Source organism: Paroedura picta, chromosome 2 (genome assembly GCF_049243985.1).
Source record: "Paroedura picta isolate Pp20150507F chromosome 2, Ppicta_v3.0, whole genome shotgun sequence".
Classification (NCBI taxonomy): Eukaryota; Metazoa; Chordata; class Lepidosauria; order Squamata; family Gekkonidae; genus Paroedura; species Paroedura picta.
This window is the reverse complement of record NC_135370.1, coordinates 147,147,687-147,170,377: the sequence shown is the minus strand read 5'-3', so window position 1 is coordinate 147,170,377 and position 22,691 is coordinate 147,147,687. Positions and strand designations below refer to the sequence as shown.

At 41.5% G+C, this 22,691-nt stretch overlaps 1 protein-coding gene across 4 annotated transcripts in view; it reads right to left on the bottom strand.

The window, feature by feature from the left end:
* TTC6 (tetratricopeptide repeat domain 6) overlaps positions 1 to 19,226 on the bottom strand; it is a 95,905-nt gene extending 76,679 nt beyond the window's left edge. For 3 of the 4 annotated variants that reach the window (XM_077323156.1, XM_077323158.1, XM_077323159.1), the window contains exons 1-8: positions 19,069 to 19,226; positions 16,703 to 17,732; positions 12,947 to 13,012; positions 12,718 to 12,807; positions 9,762 to 9,833; positions 8,896 to 8,985; positions 7,403 to 7,561; positions 4,739 to 4,878 (exon numbers count right to left, since the gene is read on the bottom strand). In XM_077323156.1, coding sequence (XP_077179271.1) covers positions 4,739 to 4,878; positions 7,403 to 7,561; positions 8,896 to 8,985; positions 9,762 to 9,833; positions 12,718 to 12,807; positions 12,947 to 13,012; positions 16,703 to 17,713 — 1,628 coding nt within the window. In that variant the 5' untranslated portion in view covers positions 17,714 to 17,732; positions 19,069 to 19,226. Of the gene's footprint in view, positions 1 to 4,738; positions 4,879 to 7,402; positions 7,562 to 8,895; positions 8,986 to 9,761; positions 9,834 to 12,717; positions 12,808 to 12,946; positions 13,013 to 16,702; positions 17,733 to 18,748; positions 18,889 to 19,068 lie in introns of those variants that run through there. The other variant, XM_077323157.1, reaches the window with a different exon arrangement.
* Positions 19,227 to 22,691: the final 3,465 nt, after the last annotated feature.

Below are 22,691 nucleotides of genomic sequence, written 5' to 3'. Positions count from 1 at the left end.
TGGATTTCTAGACTGCCACTCCTAGAATGCTAGCACACAGAGGTTTACAAAGAAAAATATCATACTCCCCATAAAAAATACACAATAATAACAATTTAAAACCAAACCCCAACAGAACACAAGATGGTGGTTCCAGTAAGACCCAAAAAAACCCTCCTTATGCTCCGGGCATCAGTCTTGTATAGATGGCATAAAATTGGGTTGGCAATTGAGTTCGCAAATGGCTCCTGGTATGGTCTAATACCATACCCAGGAGCGGAGGGGGGGGGCAGGGAAATTTCTGGGTCAGGAAAAGGCTAGGCTCACTTAGAGCAAGTTACAGAAGTCAAACCTGGAAATAACCATTGCATGGATCACAGTGGCCAAACTGATCAAACTAATTTAGTTACCGTAGTTGCCATATTTCAGAGAAATAATTCTCCTCTGGAGAGCCAACTTGCTGGGAGCGGCAGTATATAAATGTAATAAATAAATAAATATAAAATCACAGCAGAAACTCAGCCAGGCCTGGCCAGGAGTGGTACAAACCATGCTATGAAGAAGCAGTGCAGTTAATAAGTAAAGACAAGAAAGCTATGCTAAGACTTGAAGCCCTGAGATCTGGACCAAACAGAAGGATTTTGCAGAAACATAAATTGAGGCTATAAGGAAAGAGGGAAAAGAATTTGAAGAATACATTGCAAAAGGAAACAATAACTCATTTAAATATATCAGAAGCAGACAGCTTCTGTCCTGACCAATGTTTATTTTTTTTTGTGTCTTCTATGTATTTTAACTCTGTTTTTAATTGTTTCAATGTGTGTTGAGGGATTGATTTTAATTATTTTATTAGATTACTAGCTGCCTTGGTAGCCCTTGTCAGAGCAGACAGGCAGGATACAAATTTTGTAAAAATAAATATCAGAAAGGTAAGCTGTTGGAACATTATATGATCAAGGTATTTCATGTATTTATTTGTTATTTATAGTCCACCATTCTCCATGGGACTGTAAGTGGATTATACAGGGATGTTTACCACACTGGCGGCATCATGCTGGGCTGCTGCTGTTTGCAACAGGTTAGTTTGACCCACCACTTCCTGCATCCTCACGGGAAACTGTTTTGGCAGCATTCCATGCTCACCCTGGATTTTTGCCTCCGGACAAGGCAGCCAGAGCAGAAAGGTTCTGCCATGTGGGAGGGGGGGGGGAACTCAGGCCCTTTTTTTCTATTTAGGAACTCAGTAGCAGTATGACATTCCTAAACAACAAAAAAATGCCCCAGAAGGTTCGGTGGTGCTCTTTTTGTCCCTTCTGGGATGCCACAACTTAGGAGAAGAGCCGGGCCTGAACAACCTGCCCCAACCAAGTCCCTGTTAGCACAGGGCAATGAACGACCTGAGTTGGGTTACACCTGGCAACGTCATGCAGGACTGGGAATTAGCTCCACAAGCAGACAAGCAGTAAAGTGGGGCTAATTCCCAGTACGGAAGAGATCCTGGTGTTTTACTCTGATAAAAGACTAGTGTCTGGTGAACATCTGAAGTATACAAGGCTTGTTCTTTGGGACAGAAAGAAAGCAAGAAAAACTTATTGCCAGAGATTAAAATCAAAGATCACATTGAGAAGGACTGTCAAGTCATTTTGAAAATCAACCTTTTTGCATACACAACTCCCTGGCCTATTTGGCTGATACAACAGACATGAGAAGAACTGTCTTGAATGAGAGAAAATGATGATCATAGGCAGTTACAGGCTTATGAGCCGGAAGGGAACCAAGGACAGGCTCCAAGGCAAAACAGATAGATTAGTGGACTAAAACTCAAAATCACTCTGACAAGAGCTGTGAAGAGAAATTAGACATACCTCAACATGACAAAACTAAGAGCAATATGAGCAAGAAATAAAGATATCTAGGCATTACAAATACTATTTGGAATCATTAACGGAAACAGTATAAAGATGTTCAGCAGGGTGTACCCATTTATACTGTGATAAGTATCATAAGCAAAAAAAGAGGGGAACTTGGGGGAGATTGTATCTATAGAGTGAAATTGTTTTATTGTTTTTATAATCCCTAGCTGCAGCAACCTGAAACCTAATTTTTCTGTGCCTGTCAGCAAACTCACCATAAGCTGGCACAAGGAAGTCTTCTTAACACCGCAACCAAAATATGCTTAAAATGTATTTTTTATTTTGTAACATCTGGCCTGATGAAGAGTTCTGGGGTACTCAAAAGCTTCTTTGGTGTTATGTGTCACTGGGTTGGGCCTAATAAAGGTTAAACATGTACTGTGCTATAAGCAAAAACAGTCTTGACTGAAAACTTTTGTTTCTAATCAAAAATTTCTACCTAAACGAGCTTCTTATGTAAACTCATGACATTGTAGTCATTCTTGTTTAATATGTTAGCCATTTCCTCAATTTTTCTAGACCTTCCTTTCCCAAGTCCCCTCTCCCTCTGAAATGGCGGGGGGGGGGGGGGAGATATCAAGCAACTTTGGCAAATTTCAAATTTTCTATTTGGTGGTTTTTATAAAAAAGATACTTGAACACTTATCTCAGGTCTATCATCAGACAACATTATTATACTTTTAAAGCTAACAATACAGGCTATCTGTTGAGAACTTTACACCTGGTTTGCAACCAAGCACTAGGAAACATGAGCACACCCTGACCTCTGTAACCAAGACCTGGAAACATGTACATCCAGGTCCTCTTCCAATATGTGTGGTTGCATAGCTTACTTCACTTCTGTTATCAAAATCTAGGAACTGGGATAAAAACTCAAGGGCATGTTATTTAAGCATAATGAAAAATGAGTGTACTGTTTTATCTAGGTATTTATCAGAACAAATGCATCTTTGTATCTTAGGAACTGTAGATAGACTTCTGCATGGTCACCTTTTACATTTTTTAACTTTAAAAAAACCAAGACATTTGTGTAGTATCCTGTCTAATCAATTCAAATCAATGGTCCGGAGTAACTGCACAGGATTGTAATTAGTATGATGGCTAGAAGATCAACCTAGAAACTAGGAAGTCCCTGGTTCAATTCTCACCTATATGTACACTTAGTAGCGGTAAAACATTATATTCTCTCCAGTCACTCATTTACAACATGGTAGCAATAAGTTATTTATTTATTTTTATTAAATATGTTTTTATACCTACACTCCCAGCACAGCCGGCTCATGGCAGTTTACAAGCAATAAAATAAAATAATAATAATGCTGTTGTAAGAACTCCAACCAGATAATCTTTTTGAAGCACTCCAAACTCTCCAAAGCACTATATGAAGGCTTATTGTTATTGTTATTGTTATTAAAATTAAATTAAATTTAAAATTAAAAGAAATGTGGCTTTCTTTAAACACTAAAACGACAAAAATAATGACAACTGCAAAAAACATACACTTCACAATAACCATTGATGGTGTAGAGATCAAATGCATTCAAGAATTCATTTTTCTTGGACCACAAATTGATCACAGTGGTGATAGCAGTATGGAAATAAAACGTCAAATTGCTCTGGGTCACTCAGCAATGTGCTTGAACCGAACATGGAAAATCAAGGACATAAGCCTAAAATGTAGATTAGTTAGATCTATCTTATTTTCAGTAGCCACTTATGGCTGTCAAAGTTGGATGATGAAAAAATTGGACAAGAGGAGAACTGATTCATTTGAACTCTGGTGTTGGAGAAGGCTTCTGAGAATTCCATGGACAGCAAAAGTCACAAACAAGAAAATACTACAGCACGTTAAGCCTGATATATAATTCGTAGGCAAAATCGCAAAACTCCGTCTCACTTACTTTGGCCATATCATGTAATCCAACTCAGTGGAGAAAGCAGTGATGCTAGAACTGGTCAATGATAAAAGGAAACCAGGCCGGCAAAGAACACGGGGTTAGATATGATCAAAATGAACACTGGCCAGAATATTACACAACTAAAAGAAGTGGTACAGTTGAGCCATAGGATCACCAAGAGTCGGACTCAACTGAATGGCTAACATCATCATCATACTTAATTATGAACTGGTACCCTGTGGATACTTAAATCTGTGAATCAAAGCCAAGTGGGAAAAGGGGGGATTTATCCACCAAGGTTTGCAGAAAAATCTAAAAACTTACCCCATTTGGAGGGGGAATTAAAGCCCTTCCCCCCATACTGCCTCTCCTCAGCAGTAACACTATGTACAGGGGAGCCAGTGATGGCTATGCGGGTAGAGGAGGAGGAAAAAACAGCACTACAAGCTCCGTCATCAGTATCCCCAGGAGGAAGAACTAGCAGCACTGTGGAGGATGAGCAATCACCCATCATGCTTCCAGAAGAGTAACTGCTTCCTGCTATGGTATGCACCATAGTCCTCCTGCCATAGTCACATGAGGGGAAAGTGGCAGTAGAAGCAGGTGGGACCCCAAGTAAATGATTGAAGGAGAAAGAAAGAGAGAGAGAGCAGTGGGGTGAGGGGGCAGAGAAAGAGAGAGAAAGTAATAGAAACAGAATGTTTGACAGTAAAAGTTGAGGGGAAGAAAGAGTGACAGTAGGTTTTGGTGAAGGAAGAAAGAGTGACAATGGCTATTGAAGGGAGAAAGGAGAGAGATAAAGAGAGATGGGAGAGGGAGTGGAGGAGGGAAAGTGAGAGAAGTGAGGAGATGGGAGGAAGCAAGGCTGAGGGAATAGGACAGCTACTCCTGCAAGTTTCTTGAAGGTCCCTGTTTGTTATTTAATAAAATTCAGATGTTTAAGTTTACTTGATCTTTGCAGTCCATGTGGAAAGAAGAGACAGTGGTTGTTGTTGAGCAAGATCTTCTATGCTTTTCTGAGCTTTAACTGGCTCAGCCTTTGGATATGCTTTTCCTCTTATATTTAGACTGCTTGCAGAATCAAGCTCCTATAAGGAATAAAAATGACAACAAAATGAGGGGGTGGGAATTATTTAAACGCCTTTCTATAGTTATTCAGCTGGTTGGATCTATTTGGCTAACAGGCCAAAAAATAATTTGAACGTATTATTTTCCCAGACATTCAAATGTGGATTGTACATTATTTTCAATTGGAGGTTATTTGCTTAGCCCCATTACTAGATAGTCAACATATATCAGGTTGCAAGTGCATGGTCACACTTGTAGTCTGACCTACTTTGGGGAATTTGACTTGAAAAGAGCTCATTTCCTTGGTGCTGAGAGGGAGCATGGTGAAAGGAGAAGGAGGTTTCAGATTGACCGTTTATGCACTGGAGGTTTCATGCCGAGCTGCAGGCTGGAGTTTTAGTTGTGGCAGGTTGCCCCACCTCTTCCTGCACCTACACGGGAGAGCATTTGGCCCAGTGCGCCTCATCTGCCCCCGATTTTTGTTCCTGCACGGGAGCTGGGACAGTGAAGTTCCCAGTGCGTAAATGGTCTTTCTGTCCCACTTTTGGTTGGGACCCCCATAATCCTTTCTACTGGCAAAAACATGGTGAGAATGAAACCAGGAGCTCTCTCTTCTCCCTCATAATGGCAAGCACATTAGTACATTTTAAGGTGAATTCCTTCAACGACTGTCTCTCTGAAAGTCCTATTAGGTATCCATGACCCGACACATGTCAGGCATATGGTGTAGCTTCCGCAATGGCAGCTCTGCATTATCAACATTTTAAAGCCTTCTGATAATGTTTAAAAAAATGAAATAGGCCTCCTGGTTACCTAGCCATCACTAAAATAAACTAATGGTTTCTGCAATGGAGTAGACTGCACAGATCTGTATTGGACCCAGCTGTATTTAACGTATGTATGTATGTACCGTATTTGCCGGCGTATAAGGCGACCGGGCGTATAAGACGACCCCCAACATTTTCACTCAAAATATGGAGTGAGCCCAGTGGGGGGGAGCCGCTCGCCGCCGCCGCTCGCCCAGTGGAGGGGGGAGCTACCGCCGCCGCTGCTCGCCGCCGCCGCTCGCCCAGTGGGGGGGGAGGTACCGCCGCCGCCGCTCGCCCAGTGGGGGGGGGATCTACCGCCGGCGCTGCTCGCCGGCGCTGCTCGCCCAGTGGGGGGGAGCCGCTCGCCGCCGCTCGCCGCCGCCGTGAGCTCAGTGTCGGGGGGGGGAGCCGCCCGCCGCCCGCCGCCCGCCGCCGCCGCATCCAGACTGAAGTGCACCCGGCGTATAAGACGGCCCCCCCACTTGGAGGCATGTTTTTGAGAGGAAAAAAGCCGTCTTATACGCCGGCAAATACGGTATGTATGTATGTATGTATGTATTTAATTCCATTTCTATTCCACCCCTCCCTGTAAGCAGGCTTGTGGCAGTTTACAATAATAATAAAAGCTAAAACCGGTACCCCTCCCCCCTCCCTTTTAAATACCCTCTGCTGGACTAAGCAGACTGGGGAATGGTCTGAAATAAGGTAGAGAAGCCAAGGAGGAGGAGGGAGGCCTGTATCAATTTCAGACAGCCATGGCCTCAACTGTAAGCGGAATAGTACCTTCTTATAGGCCCGCCAGAACTTCATCATTCATAAATAATAATTTGAAACCCGGGGCTAGTCTGAAGAGGCAGTCTACATAGCCAGTCTGCAGAGGGCACCAAATTATTCAGAATGGTAACATTTCAGAGCTTCATTGAAATGATTACTCTGAACAATGGAAATGAACAACAAAACAAATAACATTCACCTTAAGTTAGTTCAGTTCATTTGCTTCAATGTATTTGTTTCAATCATGAGCCACAGCCAAATGCTTTAAACGTAGAAGTTTAAATTGAATACATAGAAGTTCCAAGTGTATAATAATGCAAGTTTGACCTTTTAACCTTAACAGAGAACGAGTCCTTCTTAGGGAGCAGTATCTAAAGGCAACCTGCCATGGGACAAGTTGTTACTATTCTTCCCCAGAAAGAAATTACAGGGGGCTGTAGAGCAATCTCATATTTTAACTGGAAGTGACAGAGGGCATAGAACGTGACTTTCTTGTGCTCTGAGAAGCCAGCAAGGTTAAAAGGAGCATGAGAGTTACTGTTCTGTTCTCTATAGCAACTGCTCCCTATAGCAACCAAGAAGTCTTCCTGAGGTTCCCTTAATGCTACAATAACCTATGGGGCATTATCCTATTTCATACATTCATGAAGAGGCATCAGAGCGGGACTCCTTCTTCAATGCTTCTTTCTAGCAGGCTAAAGAACATAGGCAGTAGTTAGTGCTCAACTCCCTCCAGTACCCTTCCAGCAGAAACAGGCAAGAAACCAGTAGCATCTGGAAAACTGGCTGAAGAAGTGTGCAGTGAGTCATGAAAGCTCATACCCTGTCACAAATTTTGTTAGTCTTTAAGGTGCTACTGAACTTTTGCTCTTTCCAACTGCTACAGACAAATTTACATGGATACTCATAATCGGAAAAGGGAAATGGCAGTCCAGGTAGACTAGAACAGTGATTCTCTTACTTCCAGTTCTGCAGATGTCTCCTCCAAAACTTGTGGCTCCAGAGAAATTGATTCATCTGAAGATGAAAGCTCTTCTTCACTTTTTGGCAAGCTTGGTATATTTTGTGGAATTTCTACTACAGGTTTTTCTGCTGGTACTTCAGGCAATACTTCTTGTGCCTAAAGTGGCATGTTAATCTATATTATTTTCCTAAATTACAGAATGAAAATTCCCACCAGAGTTAATTCAGTTTCTAATACAAGTGACAACAGAAGTATTTATCTCACAGGTGTAAAGGAGCCCAAAGAAGAAACAGACTTAGCTTAAAAATTGCAAATAGCACTTTATGATCTTCAGATCAATTATTTTCATAGGCCACTGTGGCAGCCAACACAGTTGGAATTGTGCAAACATGGCTGCAATCCTAGCCACCATCTAAAATCTTCCTCTGCAGGATTTCACAAATACAGTCGTCATGGTGACCATTAATTTAATCCTAGGAATCAGAATTAGTTCTCAGCAAGAAGCACTCCCTTTTAAAACACTGCCAGAATTTTCCCTATTTCCATATTCAGTAGTTCAAACTGCCAGAAAAGCCTGTTTTATACCACCACACTCTGCAGCCTGTTGATTAATTGACAAAAAGTCACCATTTTTAAATCCCCCTTTTACTCCCTGCTTCCAAGAGCATTCACCTTGCCCACAGATCTCCATCCTGTCTGCCTTTCCCAGTGCTCTCAGTCCCTGTTAACTCACTCCTCATCTCTCCAGGTACTCAAATACCTGTTGCAAACAAAGAGCATGGAGAAAAGGGAATGATAGAGATAAGGCCAACACCTGGTTTCTAAGACAAAGGTGCAGAAATTCAGCCCTTTATGGCATCTGTTGTATAAGACATTTTTCACGAATTTGTTGTGATGGGAACATTGCAGCTGTTCCATGGAAAGTAAAATGCATTCTGTGCCTGCGTGTATAGTAGCACTTTTCACACATCCCTAGTAATAGAAATAATGATTTTGCTATCAGCTCCAGAACAATTTGTAGGCCTTTAGGGTTCCTTCAACCTGAGGACTGTTGAAGCAGGCCCTGCACCTCTCCTTTCTGTTGCATGGATAACGTATGCTTGGTTGAGCCCGCAAGTTCCCTTGTCCAAATCTAGATTAGTTCAAGTACATGATAACAGAACTTCAAAACCCCTGCCTTCTGTCATACACAGCTTGGCTTATGACTGCAGGAAAACTCACTACTATTTCCTAATTTATTTACTATTTTAGGTAAAGCACCTTAACAATTTGGGCTACTATAAGTTAGTGACAGAGATCCAAAATCACTAGACTCACAATTATTACATTTAGATCCAAAATCACTAGACTCACAATTATTACATTTAAAAGAATTCTACCATTTAAAAGAATTATTACATTTAAAAGAATAAGTCACACACAGTGTGCCTTTAAAAAGCATATTGGGAACAAAAATAAGAGTAGGAAACAGAAAAGTTTATAATTTTTACCCTAGCTTTAGGAGTATCTTCTTCTACTTTTACATACTGTTTCTCTATTAGGGGAGAGATATTCTCCAGTTGTGAGCTTTGAAATGTATCCTGGGGAAAATAATCAAGGACAACAAGAAACATACAATTTAAGCATACTTTAAAAATTATAAGAAAAGTAATGAGATACTACTGACACAACTACTGACAAAATTCAACCTATTCTTTTATCCAGATCTCAGGGTTGCTGAACAGTATATTCCAAAAAGCATTCACAGTAAACGTAGTAATGATCATGCTTCAGTTGTGACATTTTTGATGTTCTAAATCCAAACAAGCCATGGCTAATCAGGAAGACAAGAGAGACAAACAACAGCCTCTCTTTCAAATCTTTCACTATAAAATCATAAGGTTAAAAAAATGATATTCACTTTCAGCTTTTCAGATATGATTTCCTTTCAAACTATATAAAATTAAGGGCCTATTACACTGCAGCTTAAAAGAAGCTCTATTGCAGTAATCTTGTATAATCATGACAACCCAATACTACTATAGCTACATAAACAAAATCTTACACTAGACACAGATCAGTAGCTTGCTTGCCTCTAAACAATAAACATCCTCCCAACACCATTTTTTACAGCTGCAAGTTCACACTATCAAGGAGGTCACATTAGAGGTCATGCACAGACAATCCTACTCCCCTCCTTTCTATGCATTGGTCCTACCCACAGAGAAGAGTCTTCTCAGTAGCAGCAGAAAGAGAATGTATCCTCTTATACCAGAAACTTTACAATCTGTTCTATGCTCTGCTACCAGCACACAGCAGGGCATCAGGATCAGGAGTTGAGAAAAAATGCCTTTCATAATAGAGGTTTAAACTGTACCAGTTGTATTTGTTCACTATCTGCTGGTGTTGCTTGTTCAGCTGGAGGCGGAAATTCTTCAATCCAAGATTCCTTTGTAAGGGGTGATGAGTTTTGTTGCCAAAAGACAAAATTAGTAATGAAAACAAAAAGCATATTTTGAAGGCACATTTGTCTTCATAATATTTTGATACCATGTGATATGCTAGTTAATAGATGTTTTTCACCCATTAAAAAACAATGGCTTGAATCCAACCTCTGCTTTTGCTCAGAAGGGCAAGAGAGGTGGCACTGATTACTCTCCCATCAGCTACAGCCTCCTCAGATGCACTGGTGGGTCTCCTGAACTTCTAGTACCATTTTTCAAGATGGAAGATTTTAATGGACTCCAAACAAATGCAAGGCAAATCTACACCACCACCCCTTGCACAACAGGAAGTACTTAGTGCATAGATCCAATAATAAACCAATAATCATAGGTCTCAGGCTACAACTTTTAAAAAAAATTGTATTGGGGAGGGTAACTCAATGGAAATGCATCTGTTTTGCGTGTGGGTCTCAAAATTGATCCCCAGGATCTCCAGTTAACAGGGTCCGGTAGTAGGTGATATGACAGACCTCTGCTTGAAACCATGAAGAGCCATTGCTACTGGTGAGTATAAGGCCTGGCCCATGATTTAAAATATCACCCAGTCTGGATGGGGTTGGATTCTCTTTGAAGGAACAGGGTCACAGTGTGAGGGCACTGTTGAACCCTGGTCTACTGCTGGATAAGTGGGTGGTAATTGTAAGCAGGAGTGCCTTTTACCAGCTTCAAGGAGGTAGCCAGCTGCAGCCTTTCCTGGGCAGAAAAGAGCTGGGCACCATGGTGCATGCCCGGGTTACATCTAGCTTAGATTATGGCAATGGGCTGTACATAGGGCTGTCCCCTGAGAAATATTCTGAAATTTCAGTTGCTACTAGGATGTTGACTGCAGTAAATCATAGGGAACATATTACATTCTTGGCCCATCTACACGGGCTCCCAAATTGTTTCCAGGCTCATTTCAAGATGCTAGTGTTGACCTTTAAAACACTATATGATTTGGCACCATTATATTTGAAAGACTGCCAATTCCCCTATGAACCCACCTGACCATTACAGTCATTTTCAGAAGGCCTGCTTTATCTATCTATCTATCTATCTATCTATCTATCTATCTATCTATCTATCTATCTATCTATCTATCTATCTATCTATCTATCTATCTATCTATCTATCTATCTATCTATCTATCTATCTATCTATCTATCTATCTAGCTATCTAGCTAGCTAGCTAGCTAGCTAGCTAGCTAGCTAGCTAGCTAGCTAGCTAGCTAGCTATTTAGATTTCTGTACTGCTAGCTAGCTATTTAGATTTCTGTACTGCACTTCCATACAGCTCTGGGCAGTTTACATTAAACGTTGTAGAATGGTTACATAGAATATTATAACAATGCAATAAATAACAATCATAACATATATATGGCATAACATAATCATAACATAACATGACAACCCGAACAGTATTTTAACAGAACAATAACAAAATCCCTGGACAGGTCAGATTGTTCAGTCATGGAAGGGCGTCTGGGGGAAGGGGGGGATACCAGCAGATGTTTTTTGCTAGTTGGCCTCATGCAAATGCCTGGTGGCGGAGCTTCCTTTTGCAGGCCCTGTGGAATTTAGGTACCCCTGACGACTGAGAGTAGGGGAGTGATAACCCAAGAGAGGTCTTTCTTGTGGCACTAAATCTATAGAACCCTCCGCATGGAGATTCAACCGCCCTTTTCTGTTGCCACTGTCTGCGACTGTCGGAAGATTTTTTTGGTTTCATTTGCTGTTTCCTCAGTAATCCCTTCTTCCTTACCAATGTTTGATTATTGCTTTAACATTTTTTATATATACTTTCACTCCATTTTTAACTATTTTTAATGAGAAGGGTGTTTTTGGTTGTTTTTCATAGTTTTATAATGTGACTAGCTTCAAAGCCCATTCCTGAGAATGGGCCTTGAAAGGGTCCCCTCCCCTGGCCAGGCAGCTTAAGGTGGCTTTGGGCCACAGCTCGCAGCCAAATCAAGTGGGGCGGGTGGGGGCTGACCAGCTTGTTAGCAGGCACAGGACAGGGCTCCTTAGCAGGTAGGCAGCAGGTCAAGAGGCCTGTGTTAGCAGACCTGCTTAGCAGTTAGCAGGCTCAGGCTAGCAGGACGGGAGGCCCTCATTAGCAGGCCTTCCACCAGGATTCTTTGCCCAGGGCCCTTTCCCCTTAATTGCTGCTGGCTCCAGGCACTGAGGCACATCTGAGAGCAAAGAGGCTAGAGTCCAGGGACAGAGGGTGGGAGCTGCAGGGGCAGGGCCAATCAGGGTACAGCCAGCAAAGCTGCCTGCACCCTGATTGGCCCTGCCCCTGCAGCTCCCACCCTCTGTCCCTGGACTCTATCCTCTTTGCTCTCAGATGCGCCTCAGTGCATCCAACTTGGACAGCCGGACACATTCCACTCCCCAGGCTGTTTCACAAATATATAGAGGAACCATGGATAAGGATTTTATGGTGCATGTTTTCATTTACTAGCCAAATGGGTGGCCCTTGTGAGATCAGAACGGATATAAATTGGGTAAAATTACTAAAAGTAGATAATACCGACCTCAATAGCAAGCATGTGAAAGCCTATATGCTTTAGTACCTGGCAACTCAGCTGCCTGCCTATTTCCAAATAACTTGTGCTGGTGAGGCCATGACATAACTCTTCTCAGCCTCAGATGGCCCAGAGACTTGAGGCCAAGGGTCACAGCCTAGAGCTAGGAGGAAGGGGTTTGTTTTTTTTCCATCTTCTGCTTGTTTGTTTTTGTTATATTTTTATGGTATCCTTTAGGTACCCTTTAGGAGAGCGTGGCATATATTTAAGAAGTCCTTCATAAAAGAAAAACACATCATATTTCTACAATAATGAACTTTACCACTTTTAACTGTTCCATATTCACTGATGCCTCTTCTTTAGATGGTGATTCTAGTATGTCTGGCAGATTTTGAATTTCAATGCCTTGTGGCTTTAAAAAAGAGAAAAATATACAAAATGTAAAAGTGCACATTTCTGATAACACACTAAAGACCTGATATGGGCATAATCTACCAGTGTGTTTAGTACTGTGATATACTCCTCTCATTCCTTGAGAGTGGCGAATGTACCTGTAAAGAGTAGACAGGAATTTCTTCTTTTGCCTCCTCAGCCTTCACTGGAACTTTAACTGGTGACTATTTTTGAGAAAGAAAACACGGTAAGAATAATAACTTGCAATATACATTTGAATTCCGTTTGAGATATGAAAAATAATTTTCCTTCAGTTCTATGGCAAAATTGCATGCTTAAGATCAAGAGTCCCCAGAACAGTGCCCATAGGCACCGTGACACCCACTGATACCATTCTTGGTGTACACTAAGTGTTTTTAGAAAGTGGGTGAAACTTTCTGATTGGCTAAAGGATATTTGATTGCCTGTGCAGATTTTTTAAAAAAACATTGCTTTGGCAGCAGCTGCCACTACAACACAAAAATCTTCACTCTGTGAGTGAAGATAGGCAGCGGCAGCCCTTTTGTGATTGGTTCTGCTTCTGCAACAGACATTTTATGACACCCATCTTATGTCTGCACCTACCATGCTATGCCAGAATCTCAAAGCAACTCACAGGCTCAAAAAGGTTGGGAATCCCTGCTTAAGGCTATTAAGAACCTCAAAAATGATACTTTGATTGCTGAAACTATGCCATATTTTCTTGTCTGAGAATTTCCTACGTTTTAGATCACTTTAATCCTGAGGTACGGAACTCCTTTAGCAAATGTAGTCCTCAATCCATGCCCAAAATAACAGTGATTTTGAGTGAGGTCTTTATCAAGGGATGGAAATCAGTAGGGCTTGCAGCATTTGCTTGGTTATGTCTGTAATAAGAATGTTAAAATCTTACCCCCATTTCCTCAGGACTATAAGACAGTAACAGCTGTCTTTGCAGTTAAGTGAGAACTTAGTGCTTTTCAGTTAAGTCAGAACTCTCTGCAGAGCTTACAATAAAAGCAGATTGCAAGTAAGGCAAAGGTATCCCCTGTGCAAGCTCCAGGTCATGTCTGACCTTTGGGGTGACGCCCTCTAGCGTTTTCATGGCAGACTCAATACGGGGTGGTTTGCCAGTGCCTTCCCCAGTCATTACCGTTTACCCCCCAGCAAGCTGGGTACTCATTTTACTGACTTTGGAAGGATGGAAGGCTGAGTCAACCTTGAGCCGGCTGCTGGGATCGAACTCCCAACCTCATGGGCAGAGCTTTCAGACTGCATGTCGCTGCCTTACCACTCTGCACCACAAGAGGCTCTTCAGATTGCAAGTACAGGTAGCCATCTAGGTATTTCTAACTTCTTAAGTACACTATGTGAAATTGAAATGGTGGAAGAAGTATCTACATTTTGACCAAGACTCCAGGACTAAGGAACAAACTTTCTTCCACTAAAATTGAACAGCTTTCTTCACAGATTACTGGTGAATGAACTGTACCATAACCTAAACAAAGGTTTTGAAGTAGCAAATATAGTATCTGACCAGAATCTCCTTTGGATGCTTACAAAACAAATAAACATGAATCAGAAAATTTCAAGCTGAATAAGATCCAATTCATACCAGAGACTGTATTGCCATTTCAGAAGATTCCATTTATTATAAGAATTGATGCCATTATCAATTTTTCAGATACTGAGTTGTCCACTATGTCAGAAACTCTGACCCACTCAAAACTGACCAGGAGAGAAATGTAACTGCAAGATATTGTGGCGGTCTTAGATCCAGCTCTGTAAGCCAAAGCCAGAGAATTGTTTTAGAAAACGACAAGCATAACAATATTATCTGAAGAATGATGGTATGTCCACAGTAATTAGTCTGTTTTGAAGAAAGCATTTTTTTGGAAGTCACATCATCGATAGTTATTTTTTAAAAAGCTGGATGAACTAATTTGCTGAGAATCAAGATATCAGAAGCAGGAACATTTTTGTAAAAAAACACACGCAAAAAAAAACACAATTTAATCATTACCTCTGTCTTTGGGGAATAATTCTATCCCACTTCCCAGTGTGAGAAATTAGAAAAGACCCATCCACCAAGAAACTTCATGATTCTATGACAACAAACAGGCTGAGAGTTGTCAGTAATGTGGAAAAGAGAGAGATCATTTTGCAAGCTCATGGGGATTATTGCTGTGGGCCTTGTCAATAGCAGAATGATTACATAGATATACAAGCAGAGCTACTTTAGCCAGCATATAGAAAATAGTGTCACAGCAACACAAAAGATACCAAGAAGTTATGCAATTGGTTGGTGGGCTGATGTTCGCTCATACAGACTCCCAGACTCTGACAACCAGGCACTAAACTAATGTGAATGAGAACCAGATACGAAATTTAGGAAATTGTGAACATCTAATTTTGGAAAGCTAGGAAATTATTGTGATGACAAAAGTCTGCAAGAAGGTTTAGTATGTCACATATTGTAGCTCCTGCAGTGGGAAAGGGAACAGTTCAGCATAACGAACTGAGTGAAGCAAATACACAAAGAAGTTTCCTAGTCTCAGAAGCAGTTCTAATTTAAAATTGGATAAAAGATGTCTTTAGCCCAACCCTTCACAAGGTTTTATTATCTCTATGGTTGAGTTAAATTTGGCTACCTTTGACAAATTTTTGCGTCCAAAGTTTTTTTAAAACAAGTATTTGATATAGGAACCAACACAAAAGAAAATGGATGGGATATGTGGTTAAACTTTTGACTATACAAAATAATCAAGTGAATGCTGCAAGTCTACCCTCTATTTCCCATTTTGTATGGTACAAATCCATCAGAAATCTCTATAAGCATTACTACCAATGAAAATAATTTAAATTAAGATTAGACAATTCATGGAAGAAAGGTCTTATGCAGGTTACCACATCTGGTACCAACAAATTGTTCAAATTAAATATATACTGTGTAAAATACATTTAGTTGTTGCCTGTCCTGAATTTATTACTGATCACTGATTAAAGGTAAAGGTAAAGGTAAAGGTATCCCCTGTGCAAGCACCGAGTCATGTCTGACCCTTGGGGTGACGCCCTCTAGCGTTTTCATGGCAGACTCAATACGGGGTGGTTTGCCAGTGCCTTCCCCAGTCATGACCGTTTACCCCCCAGCAAGCTGGGTACTCATTTTACCGACCTCGGAAGGATGGAAGGCTGAGTCAACCTTGAGCTGGCTGCTGGGATTGAACTCCCAGCCTCATGGGCAAAGCTTTCAGACAGCTGCCTTACCACTCTGCGCCACAAGAGGCTCTGATCACTGATTACTGAAGTATAATACTGAGGAAAATTTATCATATTTTGTTGACAGTATGTGTACGTTTATACACTTCTATCATATTCCCTCTTAGTTATCTTTTTTCTAAAGGACATGTCCCAAATGTTTTTTCCTTTCCATGTAGGGAAGGTACTTCAATCCCTTAATCTTTCTCATTGCCTCTTCTGTTCCAACTGAATGAAGCAATCAGAATGGGACACATCATTCTGTTACCCAAATTGCTGGGGATAGCAAGAGGCTGGGTAACACAGGATCCCTATTCCCTAGAGCTCTAGTAAAAACATGTTCCATGAAATATGTTCCAGAAACAGTTAAGGCCTTTTCATTTGATCACTGTAGTATTTTTCAGCATTGTATTTTTTTTGTTTTGTTTTTGGTTGCTCCAGGATATAAACCTAAACATACCAAGAAATAACCCTAAACAAATATATAAATTACTTGGCTGTGAATATTACAGTGTCTTCTGCATACATATAAAACACTTTACTGATATATCAAATATTCTGATTTTGAAAAAGAAGTCCCATTTTCATTTAAAAAAAACACTCATCCCAAAAGACTGAGTCCAGTCTAGTTCACCTACTTCTATTTTTATGTTGTAGTCATGGCCAAGAACACTCTCTAGAAGTTCTTTGATTCTCAGATCTGAAGGCGTAGGGCTCGTAGACTGCAGTGAAGCAATTATTTCATCTATAGACCTTGGAACTACTCCAGGAGGAAATTTTTGAGTGGAATCCTGCATTTGTGACTTACTTGATGGAGAGGACTTTTCATATATTTTTGATCTTTTTATGCCTCTAGTTTCTTGCAAAGATCCCGACATAGATTTTACATTAGATGCCTCACTCATTTTTCTAGTACGCGAGCCATCAAAGTCAAGAAATTGATTTAGTATACTTGGCTTTGAAATTTCTTTTGTAATTTTAGCATGCTTTTCACTTGATTTGGAATCCACAGTATTGAAGTGGTCTGTTTCTCTTGCGACAGAGCTGGTACCTACAGTTCCCGTACTCTGAAACTGAGAATATATTTTTTGCTCTGGTTGTTCAGTATCACAGACTTCTTGTTGAGGAATGACAGGCTTTTCAGACCTCAACTGTACACGAACAAACTTTTTGAATGTGGGTTTTTGTGAGGGCTGTGGTTTCTTTAATATGCTGACTTGTTTAGCAGTACCTACTAAAGAGGCTATTGCTACTGGCCCCTTCTCCTCTTCCTCTAAGAGACTGCCTACCCTACTATTTTCTTTTTTGGATTTCTTTTGTTGCATTTCAAGATGTGTCTGATGTTCCATGACTGATACATCAGAAGAGAGATTTGTTTTCACACTTTTAGAAATATCCCACTCAACAGGAAGATCTGTATTTTCATGAAGGAAAGGACTCTGTGGACTCTGGCCAAAATTAGGTTCTGGCTGATTTGATAGATTTGGTGATGTAACTTCAAATGCTTGTTTGTTCAGAGTTCTTTGAGCATCATCTGCTTTTTGTTTAAACTTCAGAAATTCCTGCCGAGATTCTCTGCGTATATTATCACGTTCCTTAAGCAAAGCCAGTTCTTCCAAATAGCTTAGTCCAAAATGTTTTCTAGCCATTTCCGTGCACTTTCAGGGGCTGAAAAGGAGAAAACAGAAAAAACCAAAATCCCGTGAGTGGTAGAACGGCGCAATAATGAGTGACACCAAAAAGACAGAGCAGTACAATCCTATGCATATTTTCTGCAAAGCAAATCCTACTCTGTCTGGTGGGACTTACTCTCAAGAAAGTGACACAGGGTTGTAGCTCTAGTTCAGAAAATGTAATACTTGTATCATTTAAGTCTCTCATTTCTCAAACAGGACATCTGGCATATACCAAACAACCAATATTATTGATATTTATCAAACCTAACTTGCTTTTCGATTCTTAAAAAAAAATCCCCATTGGTATCTGGGTATTCATTAGAGAAAGTAGAGTAAATTATTCCACTTGGCTTAGACTGGAATAACTCTGCATAAGATTGCATTGTCAGTATATGAATTTGTTAACCAATATGTTTAGGCCAGGTAGAGAAAGGACTGAGATACTGCTGTCAACCCATTCTCCAAGCATGTGTGCATTATATTTTATTCAATATCTGTATTAGTTTTAACTTGATACTTTGGAAACCAATCAATCAAATTTTATTACAGCAACTGCCAGCCATAGCAATACTTTGGAAACCAATTTGGGGCTGAAAGAGACATAAAATTAATCCTAATAATTAGTATATCCTGAGTTAGATGTAAAGGTGGAATAGAAATGTATATTATTAATAAAAGGAATAAAAAGAACTGTGAAATACACACGAATGGTCTTAAATGGCACTTTTAGCAGCAACAGGTCTTCTTCCTTCTCTCTTTGAAGACCCTGCTTCCAAACTTCAAGCTTTATAACACTTGTGTTTTAAAAATAGTGAATCGCTTTTCAAAATCTCCTTCTCAGAGATTCCTAATCAGTCAACTAAAATTCTGCATCAATCAATCTTATTGTTTTGGTGTTTCCGCCTTCTTTTTCATTCCTCCCAACTGCTTGGTCATTTTTTCAACAGCAGGAGGTTTTCCTGACCCAGAGGATGTCTTGAGGAGACCTGCCCCTGTTGCAATTCTTACCACTAACAACAGGGCCTCTCTGACCGGGGAGAGTTTCCGCTTATGCACGTTGAGAAGGGGGTGGCCAACCTTCCGGCGACGGCTGGAGATCCCCCCTGCGATCACACCTAATCTCCAGCTGACAGAGGCCCGTTCAGCTGCAGGAAACGGCCGCTTCCAACGTCCCTCCCCGCTCCAAGCCCCGCCCTCCTCCGGCTCCACCGCCTCCCCCCCCCCCCCCCCGTCTCCAGCGACGTCTCCCCGCAGCATGAAGGGGCCCGCTAGGCGGCAACAGGCCTCCCCCCCCGGCGAGCCCGGCCCAGCTCCAGTCTCTCTCGCACCTCCCTTCTTCGGGCCGGTCCGCAGCGGCGACATTCGAGCGCCGTCCTGCTCGCGGGGCTCGCTCGGCGGCCTCTTTCAGCCTCGGCAGCCTCTGGGCGGGCGCAGGAGCCGAGGGACGCGCGGGCGCCTAGCAACGAGCCCGGACGCGGACTCCCGACGAGGAGCCCGGCGGGCTGAGGTGGACGAGGGCGCCCCCTGCGGCGAGCGAGGGTCGGAGAGGAAGCCGGGCGGGCGGAGACCCAGCGGGACCCGAATCAAGCGGGCGCCGCAGGGGTGATGGCGGGAGAGGGGCAACTCTGCCCACAGACAGAAGCCAGGGCTCCGGGCCTCCCCGGGATTTCAGGCTTAGAAAGGTTTTTCCCTGGCTGCGATCCGGGCGAGGGCAACGCCGTTCTTGGCTGGTGGGGGCAATGATTTCGGCATGAGCTCAACGGAAGGTATAATCGCTCCGACACGTAGTCCTTCCAGTACATCATTTCTTCCCCTTGGTTAGTGAAGAAAAAATGTTTGTGATTTGTGTGGGCTCAGAGACAAGGGCACTGGTAGGAGTTCATTTCGGCTCTTTATTGTGCCAACATGAGGGACCAAGAACCAAAACGAAACCAAAGAAACACAATCAACTGCAGCTTCTTTACAAAAGCCCCACAATAGATCTTTCCAGTGGGCGCTCTTGGTCAGTTTCACTCTAAGATGACGGGGTCAGGAGACGGGATCTAGCTTCGCATTGGTCGATTACAGTGTTGCCTTACAATCTTGCCCCAGACCTCAAGCTGGATCCAGGACTACAGGCACAACACATGGGGCACGCACATGCTGAACATTATTCCCCAAGTACTCAAGACTAGTTTGCAGTGGGAGGAAATTCCTTATCATGATAAATCATACACAAAATTGTGTCAAATATAAAATGTTGTATTTGCATAGTGTCATATGAGATGCACAGAATATATACACAGACCCATCGATAATTTATGGGATAGAGATAGATAGATAGATAGATAGATAGATAGATAGATAGATAGATAGATAGATAGATAGATAGATAGATAGATAGATAGATAGATAGATAGATAGATCGATAGATCGATAGATCGATCGATCGATCGATCCCCAGGATCTCCAGTTAAGAATTGACCAGGTTAGTTAATTTAACCATCACAGTGAGTTCTGGAAGTTTTGGAATCTATGCATTTGTATGTGGAGGTTGTTGTTTCCAGCACAAGGGGACTGCAAGTCTTTTTGCAAAAAAAGTCTGTTCATTTTATTGGATATTAAGGATTGGTAAAGTCTTAAAGTCAGCAGAGTGTCTTGCTGAGGCAAGTAACACAGCGGGGAGGCAGAGTGCATGTGGAATGAAAACAACAAACAAAGAATCACACATTCACAAACGTGGTACTTGACTAATATAACAAACTATTTAATAAAAAATACTACATACTTAGAGGTAAAGATAAGGTTCCCATTCTATTCTAAATAGCTGGATGGAGAGAGATGCTTGAGGCACCTCCCTGCCATCATATTGCTTGCTGGAGAGATGGAGGAGAAAGGGAGTGGAGACTGGGGGAAAAGGAAAGTACCCTCTAGGGACAGATCAGTGAGATCAAAAGTGAGTGGTCAGTGTTCCTCTCTATCTCACTAACTCTATGGTAAGAGAGTTCCTGTTTGCACCCCCACAAGTCAGGAGACATCGCACAGAGAGCTGTTTTCCAACACGTTTCAGTAAGCCTCGAGGTGCAATACTTAATACTATATTTGGGGGTCCAATAGAAATTTACATTTTAAACTATCTGCAATTTATCATGAACTTTTCCCAAAAATTTCTTAACCACATTACAATTCCACCACATGTGGAAAAATACCCTTTAACACCATTACATCTGCATTTCCCCATATGTGGTAACCCAAATTCTGATTTTTTTATCCCTGAACAGTAACAGAATATAGAAACCTTGAGTCAGGCCAAATTTCTCAAGCTTCAGGTCTCTTTTCATTGAATCTTTGATCCAATCTGTAATCCAAGTCAGACCTGCTGCATGGTAATATAATTTGAGGTCTGGAAGACCTAATCCCCCTCTTTTTATCATCTTGTAAAACTTTGAATACAATTCCTGGTCTCTTATTCTTCCAGATAAACTTGTTTATACTGGAAGACCTTCTTATGGCAGATAAGATAGTGTTTCCAAATTTGGACTGTTACACAACTTTAATTAAATATGTAATTTCTTTTTCCATCATCCAGTACTGCCCTCTATAGCTCAGGGTTTTTACTGCATAATTGGTTTTAATTTCCTGCAAAGCAACATCAATTCATGTTAAGTGTATGCTGTGAAATCTCATTATTTCTGCAGAGTGCATAGAAAAGTGGCTCTAAAGCCATATTATCCCCTGCCCAATTATTTCGCTATTGGCATGGTTTGTAAAGCCAGCCCCCAAAATATATGGGCACAAAAATACTCCTGGATGTGAAGAGTTTTTTTGCAGAAAACATGGATTTAGGCAAGCATTTTAAAGTTCTCAAGAAAGATAACAGTCCCTCCTGACAACCTGATTACCTTTCTTGAGAACCTGGAGACTATTTACCTCACCACAGACAGAGATGTTCTTGAATCAGCAAAAATCCTCCAGCTACTAACAACAAAAATAATTTAAGGTGACCAGATTGTCCCACTTTTGGAGGCATCTGGTAAATTATGTTTACTTATGTTGCAAGTAAATATATATATATATTACACTACTATTTTTGTATTCTATGCATGCTATGAAAATTTTTGTTGCTCCATATAGACCAAATTTTTAATCAAGAAATCCCCCCCCCCCGGTCAATGGTGTCCCGCTTTACCAATGTTAAAATCTGGTCACCTTAAAGTAATTACTAAGGCTTGATGTTTTCTGCCACAAGTCAAAGTGTGTTTTCAGGTTCTTAGATGTCTGGATATATTAAAACATGGTACCTTCTGCTCCTTTCCACACATACAAAGCAGAAATGTTTGTGGGAGAAGACACATTGGAATTTGGCTTGGGATATGTATATAGCAATTTGTGAAAGCACTCCTCCACTCCCCAACACATTAGCTCAACTGCTGGCACCTAACTGCTTAATCCCCTAAGAAACTCTCTTCCATAGGTTTTCCATTCAGCCAGGTAGGAATGAGTGTGGGAAAGACCATTCATAATTAAGATAAGAGCAACCCAGTAATCAACGAATACTAAATGAGGCATCAGAATGCCATTTTAGCAGTGACAGCTTTCAGCAGGAGTCACAGCAGGAACTGAATGACAGACAATGAATGTAAAGACATATTAGCATCAGGATATCTCAGGAAGGAAGTACTGAATGGAAAGAGAGGAGTTTGCATCAGGAAGGATCAGGAAGGAAGCAAAGAACACCCCCCACCACCACTACCCCCCTTCCAGGTTGAGATTCTGGCACATTGGTGAAGAGTAGGGTAGAGAAAGCAGCTGTTCTCTGGAAAGAGGGGATAGATTGCCTCCCAAAAATGATACTGACATGGAACCCTCAGTTCCAGAGGAGCTGTTCTGCCAAGCATATGCGTGCCCCATGTGTTGTGCTAGGAAACTAGCATCAAGGAAATGCTGGCTTCCCTGCCTGAGAATCCTACCC